The following is a 10,639-nucleotide window of genomic DNA, read 5'->3' as shown; positions in this document are numbered from 1 at the left end:
AAAAAGAAAAGTCACTTTTTTTCTAAAGTGTAAATTGTAATATTTGTCTGGGACTGCTTTATGGAGGTCTTCAATACCTGTCTAACAAAGCTGTAAGCGCTACAGAATACCTGTACTAAAAGCCCCATCCAATTTTGCAACTCTGGAGAGGAGATAAAGGCAAAAAAGTACCAACCCTCCCCCCCAAACCCCACCAATCGTGTTGAAAAATGATTCTTTTTTTAATTGACACATAACAAATACGTTTTATAACACATAAATTGCACAGTTCACATTGCAAAATTTTATATCCATAAGATAAACTTCTGGTAAACGCTGTATCACGGCATAAAAATTTTGAATATTTAAATTGGAAGAAAAAAATATTCCGGCTAACTTTCCGTTCCGCTCTTTTGTAAGCATCGCGATGATTTATGCTCTGATTATATGATAAAAAAGCTATCACTACCACTCGTCTATAATTTTTCCGCTAATTTTCTGGGTAAAGTGAGACAACAAATCAATTCGAAGTCAAGTGACTCCGCCACAGGCTGGAAAGGGGTTATTTTCCCAGTAAATGTGCAAGTATGTACTCCAGTATGTTTCATAACATTGATTACATATATGAAGAAAAAAAACATCCATCTCTGGTTTTATTTTTTTAATATCTGCTTTTTTTTTTCTTCACTTCAAAATAAAGGATAATGGCCAGTTAACATGTAAATTTTCCGAATTTATTACGATCCACAAAATACATATAGCTCATGTAAACATCGATTTTAGTACAAGTAGTTTTCCCACTCTGACCAAGTACTACATTGTAACAAATAATAATCTTCGGGAAAACATTTTTTGTGCAAAATAGATGGAGTCTGCATAAATTATTCAAACAAAGAGAAGTTATGCTGCAATAGAGGAAATCTTCAATAAGGATAACTTTGCGAATGGTCATTCTTAAAGTTTCACTAGACAAAGTTTAATTAAAAAACTTCCTAAAATTCAGAAGTTTCTCCGATTAAGTAGTAGAACAACAAAAGAAAAAACCTTGTCAAATTAATTTTTGTTTCTACTTCATATTTTTTGCGAAATTACGAAAGTAATACTCTATATATTTTATATATCCAATAGCTCGAACATGTAATCTTCTATTTCCTTTTTTCTACCCTTTAATACTTCTAACATCTCTTTGCTCAACCCATAACCTGGCTCTAAAACTTGACGCTGCCTCAAAGTGTCTTGATCTTCGTTATCAGAATCAAAAAGACTGAAATAATCTTTTAAAGGATAATTCAAGTAACGTTTCATTTCGTCTCCTTTTGGTGCTTTGTAGTTTTTGCTCATCTTAAGTAGATACGCTGGAAATGGTTCGCCTGAAATTAAAAAATGGCACACGTTGAAAAATTAGGCATAATTTAGGGGCAAGCAGTCAGTGGCCTGTGGTTTTATCTACGGCCATAGATGATAAATTTCTAACACAAACTTAGTATTATGAAAAATAGAGTGAATCTCTAAGGGATTATTAAAATCTCAATTAAAAAATAGTGAAATATCAAGAAGTGACCTGGTTATTAAAAATGGTAAAAATAAAAGAGAGACATAAATCATTTTCCTGCTTTCCTCAAAATAAAAAAAAAAACGAGAAATTTTATGCTCTATTTTATGCTCTTAAAATAACTTTTGTAACATTTTATGCCATTTTAGTTAATTTTATGCTATTTTAACATTTTTACCTAGTAACTTAAATTTAATTTTTTTTAAATTTGATGCGGAGTAAATCTGAGCATGATTTCACTTAAAAACCTCTCTTTTTTCAATAACGAGTCAGCTATCAGACTCGTGTTTCTAAATTGTTTTTTTCTCATAAAAAGTGATCCCAAACTGAAAAAGAAAATATATTTTAACGTACAGTAATTTTAAAAATTGATGGAATGTGGTAGATAGATTAAAATTTGTCTTTTTTTATAAAAGAACCAGAAAATTCAGCTCTTTCTCTCACATGCCCACCCTGAAATTGGTTTCTATTTGGTATATTTCGAGCTTTTTGTAATTTTTTTCATAGCACATTACAATTTTTTGTTACCATTAATCATGCAAAAAAATTTTCAAACTCCCATCAGTTGCGTGTTTTTAAGAGACAAAAGAATGTAAAAATTAGTTCTTCTATCGCAGATTAAATATATTTTTCTTTTTCTTTTATATAACTATTATTTTCGTTTTATCACTATCATTATTATTATTTTTCTTTGAGTATTTATGGTTATTTATATTCTCTTTCAAGTTACAGAATTTTATTGCGAGTTCTTCAACTTTTAATTTACTTGTTTCGAACTTCTCTATTTATTCAATCATGGGGGCATAAAAGAACGATTAACTGGATCTCCTTCTTGAATTTCAAATATATCTATGGAAATATGATACAAACGGTTTATACGTTGACTTCTCACTGGAGCTACTTTTCAAATGTTTAGATTATTGGCCGTAATAACTTTGAGTAAATAACGAACAAAAATTATGGAAAAAGGTTAAAATAAGCAACGTGGTTACTCCTTCTTAAAATACATTCACAATCTTTGTCATAACTTGCAATTTCATTTATAACTAAGACCATATTCCCCATTTTCATGGCTTCGTCAAAAGTTTGTTGTCATCACGAATTACAAATGTGAAGACGTTTTTGAACGTCCGATCAAAGTAAATCATAAATCTTATTTAAAAAACATCTTCCAAATATAAAAGAACACAAGATTTTAAGAATCCAGGGTTAAAATTATATTTTTCTTTGTTTCTCCTGTTTTTCTTTGCTTCTTTAAAACATAAATTTCATTCTCTTTAGTATTCTATTCTTACAATAATTTTTTTATTCTTTCCAAACCGTTTTGTTTAACTCCCTATTTTTATCACTTCTGTAATCATGCTTAAATTTTGCGTAAGTTTAACAAAAACAAACAAACAAAAATCAAAAAGAAAATGTAGAATATAATTGAAAAGGGAATTGAGTTTTTCTTGCAGCTTTTTAAGATTCTATTTGTTCTTTTGATAAACGAAGTAGCTATAATGGTATGCTTACTTTCTGAAATCATACAGAGAATGATTACCAACGCCAAAGTGCATTCAATCAGCTTCCTATTCATCCTGAAATTCTCTTCTATAAGTAAGATCCCAACCAATATGTCGTGAGAACTGAAGGGATCAGCTTTCTCCTTTAAAATTGTCGTTATTTTTATATCTTCTATTTCGCTTTACTTATATACACCTTCATTAGCGAAACAAAAATGCCCTGCTAGACGTCTTTCTCAAAAACACAATTGCAATTTGCCACTTTAAATAACACTCCCTCGTAGATCAAAAAAAGGATGTAGCCTAATATATTTCAGTATGCGAGCAGTAAAAACATGGAAGGGTACAGCTATAATATCATGGGTTTTTTTATTTGCAAGATATTGGAGTTATCCGTCTTTTCATTAGTTTTGAAAATAAAAACAAACGTAAATGTGGTGTTTTTCTTTTACTAAAAAATTGAGGACTCGATTTTATTTCTAGTTCTAAATTATTAAAAACAACATTGGATAAAACTTAATTAAAGAACCTTGTTATTCTCTCTGATCCTAAAACATTTTACAAAAAAAGTTCACGCCCATATTTTAAAACATAAGGGTTGTTTTGTACGTACCTTAATTTTTTTCGTTTTATACCATATCCTCCTTTTTATTGTCTTAATCTTAATCTTGTGTTCTTATCACTAATATGTAGCTATTTATTTAAAAAAAGAGGTGGGGCGTAGATCTTTCTATCGTCTCCAAAAAAAACAAAAAAACAACAACAACAACAATTTTAAACTGTTATTTAATTAGCACACGCAATTCCAGCATATTGCCAAGCGAAAAAAATGATTCTTGGAAAAATACTAATAATTCGAAAATAGTAATGCGAACCTCGTCGAGTGTGTGAAGCTACTATCCGTTTTCATAAATATATTGATTGACCTTTCTTCGGTTATAACAATACTAAAGTAGCCAAAATTTCAGAAAGTCAAACATTTTGTTGATGAACCAGTCACACTGTAGACAAATTACTTCGAAAACGTTTAATCCGCATGTTCTAAATATTTTGTGATGACAAGGTTTTTCCTTTCCACTTTTTACGAAAACGTTTAATCCGCATGTTCTAAATATTTTGTGATGACAAGGTTTTTCCTTTCCACTTTTTACAAAAAAATCTGGTCAAGTGACGTGCAGATGTTTCTTCAGCACAAAATCGACGCACTATTCAATAAAGAAACCTAATAAGAAGCGCACCTGCAGCACTTCATTTTTCTCTCTAACCATCTCTTTAATAATAGCCGTATTCTGTCTGTGTGTCCGCGAAAGCCGCCTCCCGTAACAGAAACACGAAATTTTTAAAATGTGCACGAATATCAAATGCGATATATTTTTATCCACTTTGTTTTGACCGCTCGCGCGTGGAACACCATTCACAACGCCGTAAACTCTGTTTTTATATCAGTTATCGTTGCGGGAAAGTTATTTTTTGAAAAATATGTTACAGTCGCACACTATAACGTTGTATGCGCTTCAAATGATTAACGACATACTGTATACCTGTACTAAAGCGCTCCACCTGATCTGCGGGACAGTTTACAGCTCTTATTAAGCGCTCCACAGAGTGTTCAATGCCTGATCACACCTTTACTTGTGGCTTAACCCGGCGTTTCGACGCCGGGTTTCCCGGCTAGTCTATATTATAATACCCGTATACGCCTGTCCGTCTGTCACGCAAAATGGTAGCTAAGCTGCGCAAGTAGCGAGAAGCACGCAATGCGGTATAAAAAGGACGGGCGAACCTGTGGATTTTTCCACGGGCTAACGACTATACTTATAAATACATAGCTGTGGACCGGCTAGCTACAGCTAGCAACAAAAATATCATACATTATAAAAAAATCATGCTTTAACTAAGACATTTTAAGGGGCGGGAAAAGGGAGCTAGAATGTCAAAGTACTATAATAAGATACATTTTTTTAATCTCATACATTTTCAGAGAAAAAATTGTCGCAAAAAGTGAATAAGGCTGGGCAAAATTTATTTGTGGGCAAATAATTTTCCCTACCGTCGTCCCTAACGAAAAGGGGCTAATTTCAGTATTTCTCCTACTACTTGATAAAAACGTTCATACAAGACTTGAAGTACGAATTTTAGAAAAATGACGGAATCACAATCAAAATAAAAAAATTAAAAAATTATAGAAAAAAAATGCAATCCTACATATTACTACAGGGAAAAATCTTTGGAAAATTTTTGTTACAAAATTAAATTTTTTGCTATCGCCCCGTGTCCCCGTGGTACTTAAGCATAAAGAGATTTATAGCCCGCAGGCACTTAATGCCAAGTTGCAATAGTGTTAACACGTTTCTTGACATCTTTTGTGTAATTGGGAAAAAATGCAGTTTTGAGTGAAAGAAAGCAAATGGAAAGTTGTAGTACAAATATTTATTTTTATTCTCTGCCACAAATTAATTACATGCTTTATTATATTCGTCTTGCGTTTATCTAAAAAAAGTAAAAAAAAAATAAATAAATCAATAGTTAATTTACACATTTTAGGGCAGCCATTCAATTTTGTTAAAAAATGCTCACAAAGTTTTATCAAAAAATACGAAGCACCTAAAGGAACTTACGGGGCGGCGAATTGTGCACATCCAAAATAATCTGGACCTTGCGCTGATGTTACTCCATTTGGACAACATCCATGTTTTGTGTTATGACAATCTGCTTCTTCCTCCACATGAGCTAGATAAAGATTTATTAGGTATTACCACAATCTATTTGACTTTATTATTGTGGGTTTTCTTTTCAATAATCACATTTTCCCTCCACTTTGCTCTGACGCTAGCCATGATCTAAAGATTTAGCTTTAGGATTTGATGCTCAGTGATGTAATAAATTACCCTTCTACTTAAAACTGTGTAGTTAAACTTAATGATGGCTAATCAGGGGACTGCAAAAAGAAAAGGAAATTCCAACTCAGGATAATATACTCACCATGCGCAACTTTTGCATGTGCATTTCGTTTCAACGTCATTACTTCTTTAACACTGCTTCGTTTGCCTGGATGAGGTATGCCACCAAAGTAGATAGATGTCTAACAAAAAGTAGTAATAACAAACAAATACATTCAATAATATTATAAACAAGGAGAGTTTATAAAGAACTCAAAGTAAATAATAAAAATTGAAACAAAAGAAAACAAATAACTTACAACAACATTGAGAGTCATCAAAACAAGGAAGAAAATGTAAATGTGCTTCGACATGTTGAATGATTTGTTCAATAATCTGTTAAATGATATCTAGACACCAGAATTCTTTCCTTATATTTTGTTTTACATTTCCAGTTCAGCACCAGTCTTTCCAACAATATATAGAAAAGGCTAGGTTAAGCGGCATGGGCTTGAGTTTGTTGTTATTGTTGTTATGCTTAAGTGTATAGATATTTTTTCTAAGTAAGTTGCTAATTTAAATCATTTTCCTTCCTTTTGCCTGTTTCATTTATACAGCTTGCGATGTTTATAACGTAGAAATAAAAAAAAAAAGAATTGAAACTTATTAAGGGAATGTTAGAATCCGTTTCAATTCACATTGTTGATTATCAAGTTATTTCCGCTACCTTTTTCAGGACGAAATATTGTTTATTTACTTTAACTGTTTATATTTTTTCCGTTTGGGTTTACAAAATACGACGAAATAACAAAGTTCAGACAAGCGGAGGAATGTGAATGAAAAATAAAAATTAACAATGTTATTACAGTCGAAACAAATCTCTTCCGAAATATATCGTACCACCGTACATCAAAATATACAACATGGACCTGTAACAATGCAAAAAGGTCATGATCTGAAAGCTATGAGCAAATAAAAAATAAACCTGGTAAAACATACCGTGTACAGAACAGAAAACATATTTTTATTTCTAAAAATGCTAACTGTCAAAAAAACTTATGCTGCCTGAAATCAATAAAAACAGAGGTATATAATATGAGAAAAGATGACAAAAGAAAAATTATAATCAGGAAAAGCTACCGCTAATAACAGGTTATGCTGTAAATTTTACCCTACGAAATTGCATTTTTTCAAATTTTTTAATTTTTTATCCTTTTTTTCGACAAGTTTTTCTCTAAAAATGTATGGGATAAAGAAATGCAGATTATTATATTACTTTGATATTCCAGCTGTAGCAGAAAGTAAAGTATTTTTTTTCTATTTTTTTGACATATTTTTGTTATAGAAAATACTTTGCAAATTTGCCATTTGGCTTTAATATCGCGAATTGCCACTTTCCAATGAATTTAGCGAAAATAAGTTTTGCGAAAACATCATATTGCAAATTTTCACGTTGAATGTAGCTAATCCTGAAGAATCACCCCACCCGGACACAGTTTTTCTGAGGGGTTTTATAAGTTAATTTTGAATTATAAATTTCCGGAAAAAATATTCGGTGGTAGAAGAACGAACAAATTTTGATTTACTTATGTGGCATAACTGGGTTTTATATTTGAAAAGTTGTGTAGAAAAAAGGTTTGTCATTTTTTTCCAAGGTATTTGCTTATAGGAAAGCGTTTCGCAAATAATTGGTTTGAGAAATTTTCGCGACAACAAACTTTAGCGGATTCGAGGGTTTCATATATTTTTTCAGAAAATAAGGTTTAAGGTTGTGTTTAAAAAAGAAGGTACAGATAAAAACACATCAACTCCAGGAGCGAGTGTGGCGACAAAGATGAAAGTGATGTTGGTAAGAAACGCCGATACTTGTGATGACAATTATGGTGATGCTAATAGCAGTGTTTAATTTTCGGAAAAAATCGAAAATATTTCACTTTTTATCGAAACTCACAACAACTTCAAATGTGTAAAATTGCTTGTAAGTGCTTGAGATCTTTGTGTTTTGTTCTAGAAAAGTGTTCCCAAGTGTTAAAATAAGGATACGCTGTATTAGTAAGCCTTGATGTTTCTTCACTTATTCAGAATCACAATAAGTGAATGCACACTGAAATTTTGTCAGTTTAAAGCATAAATTATGCTACTATAAAAATACTAAAACTTGATTGGTTGTCATTAGCAACAAAAACAATATTGCTATTGGTTATTTTGTACCAATGAATATTTTTAACTTCATTAATCACAAATCATGGCAGAAATATTGAGACGAGGATAGTTTCCTTATTTTTCAAACAGTCAATGCTCTGTAGTGGGCAGGCTGCAAATCTTGTAATTTTTGCACATGCGTAAGCCGGCAGACTGCGTTGAACAGTTGCTAGTCACATTCCCTAGCACGCCCGCACACCGAAATAATCACGTCGGGGCCCGAAAATCGTAAAAGATGATCATGCTGACGTCAGCAACAATTAACACATTTTAAGTCCTAAACCCCACTCTGAACATTTACAAATTTAAAATGGGTGAATCTAATACAAAAATTGACTACACAATTACTTGTGATGACGAACTCCGAAATGAGCTGTCTTGTCTCAACGAATTTTGACCAAAATCTTACATAAAATATATATTTTTTGGATCAAATCATGCTATAAGAAGCTACCGATACGTGCTAAATGGCATTTGAATATTAAAATTGGCATTTTACGGCAAATATTTGTACAAATGCTGTCTTGCTGGTATTCTACACGGTTTTTTGTTAAGAAAATTAAGCACTTAGTTTAGCCTGGAGCTCTTAAAATTTTGAAATTTTGAGCCCTTATGTTTCTTAATTTTCTCTTATTTAAAAAGAAAAAGCCTTACGGACTGTTTTCTTATAAAAAGAGCGTGTATCACACATGGCTTTGCTCTCTAAGCTGTTTAATATGTTTATCGTTAGCTAGCAATTATGGTTAAAAGGTCAGCAAGATTTGTGATAAAAATGATCTAAAATAGGAACTTATGTAGGTATCCCTCAAAATTTAGAAAAGACATTCTTGGAATAAAGTATATTTTCTTTGGTTTTCCTTACTAGACAACAACCTTATGATGTGGAGATCAAACTCACAAAGTCTTCAGCTCTCGCAAAAATGTTTTGTCGTTGTAAACGAGCTTAATGCCACTTCAAGTATCGCCCCATAACTGGGAATTTCAAATTCCACAAATAAAACATATAACAAAGAAAAAGAAGGAAGGCAAATTGCAAAGGCTGGTGCTAGTACACTTTTAGAGTTTAGCCTGGATGTTCCTTACCTTTAAAGGATGCCTGCTTTGTAGCATTAAAATTCTTTTTAGTAAGATTTTGCGAGTTAGCTGTTGGAAGTACCTATACTTTTAGTCTTAAGTTAAGACATGTAGCTATACCAATCCATTCACTGACAATGTGTATTTATGTAAGTATATTTCATCATAGACTATATACTACTACTGTACAAAACATTGAGTTATTTTCACGTAATTGTAAGCCATAGTTTGTACGATTTATTGGCCATAAACACTATAACCATTATTCCTAAGCCTCAGCTTCTACTCAATTAAAAAGAAGCCAAAAACTTTTCACTTTGTATCGAATAAAAATTATGCCATTTTTTTGGCCAATGTAATCCAATTTCCAATATAATATTGTTATTGTTATATATTGTTAGAATTTTTAAAATAAACACAAAATATTATCCATCTTTCAGAGCACACTCACTTCGTGGTGACTTCGAATTTTTTAATCATAATTATGCATGCATGGCTGTCTTCCTGTTGCCAGGAGATTCAGTATAATTTTACTTGCAACTGGGAAATCGGAATAGTTAAGGTGGGAAAAAGTAACTACGCTGGGTTTCCTGCCGTACGGATACTGACTAATTGCGTTAACAACTTCCAAGCGCCCATGCTTTACATGGCGCTAAAATGGTCTATGTTTTAAGTAATACCCTTGGCTTTCACTTATTTCGCCCAGAAATTTTTACGGTACGAAAATAGAGCAGCCTAAGCAACAAAGCAAGTTAATCGTTAAAAAAATTTTCAATTACAATCGTATACTATGGTATAATGATATTAATCTCATTAATGTTGGTTATTTTCTTACATATCATTAAAAAAAGTGATAATTTGCACACCGAAAAAAGGATACTTAAGAACATCAAACTTAATAGACGAAACTAAGAAGACTAAATGTCTTATAAAAAATGACAACGAGAAGTCCTCTTTCCTTTCTTTTTAGTTTTGAATGCTGATTCTTATGATGCTGAAACCTTCTGCGCAGAAATACGCCCTTAGTTATTTGTTCATTTGTTCAGTGGTCACCATGCGTAAGGAAAAAGACATTTTTATGACAGTGGAAAAATTCAAAATGCTGGGTAACTAGTTTATGTATGAGAAGTGAAGCATAAATCATTTTCACAAAATTAGCTATCTAGCTACTTTTGCACACAAAATTAGCTATCTAGCAACTTGTAGAAGGAGTTTAAGGGTTCACCGTAGCCGTGTTGAAACTTTTACAGGAACTTTTTCAGCAGATTAAAAAAACGCTGAAAGACTATCTTTGTTTAAATTATATCTTTGTGTTGTTTGTGCTTTAATTAAAGTCTATTGGAAATTTATTTTTTGTTAAAACTTTGTGCCTGAAAGGGCGCAGCACTTTATGCGTTCCACTCGATGTGCAATACAGTTTTACTTGTCCTAAATCACTGGGCGACAAG

General features: G+C 32.0%; 1 protein-coding gene across 1 annotated transcript; it reads right to left on the bottom strand.

Annotated features, from left to right (window-relative positions):
• Positions 1 to 1,032: 1,032 nt before the first annotated feature.
• Positions 1,033 to 3,366, bottom strand: LOC130622033 (uncharacterized). Its single transcript, XM_057437427.1, has 2 exons — positions 3,047 to 3,366; positions 1,033 to 1,349 (listed from the first exon to the last, which is right to left on the bottom strand). Exons 1-2 carry the CDS (start codon positions 3,108 to 3,110, stop codon positions 1,093 to 1,095), a joined length of 321 nt encoding a protein of 106 aa, XP_057293410.1. The 5' UTR covers positions 3,111 to 3,366; the 3' UTR covers positions 1,033 to 1,092.
• Positions 3,367 to 10,639: the final 7,273 nt, after the last annotated feature.

Source organism: Hydractinia symbiolongicarpus, chromosome 12 (genome assembly GCF_029227915.1).
Source record: "Hydractinia symbiolongicarpus strain clone_291-10 chromosome 12, HSymV2.1, whole genome shotgun sequence".
Classification (NCBI taxonomy): Eukaryota; Metazoa; Cnidaria; class Hydrozoa; order Anthoathecata; family Hydractiniidae; genus Hydractinia; species Hydractinia symbiolongicarpus.
The sequence above is the reverse complement of the archived record's forward strand: the minus strand, read 5'-3'. Positions and strand labels throughout refer to the sequence as shown.

Coding starts and splice junctions, on each gene's coding strand:
- LOC130622033 (XM_057437427.1), bottom strand. CDS start 3,110: ATGAATAGGAAGCTGATTGAATGCACTTTGGCGTTGGTAATCATTCTC. Junction 1,350..3,046: donor TCTCTGTATGATTTCAGAAA/GTAAGCATACCA, acceptor TTTTAATTTCAG/GCGAACCATTTCCAGCGTAT.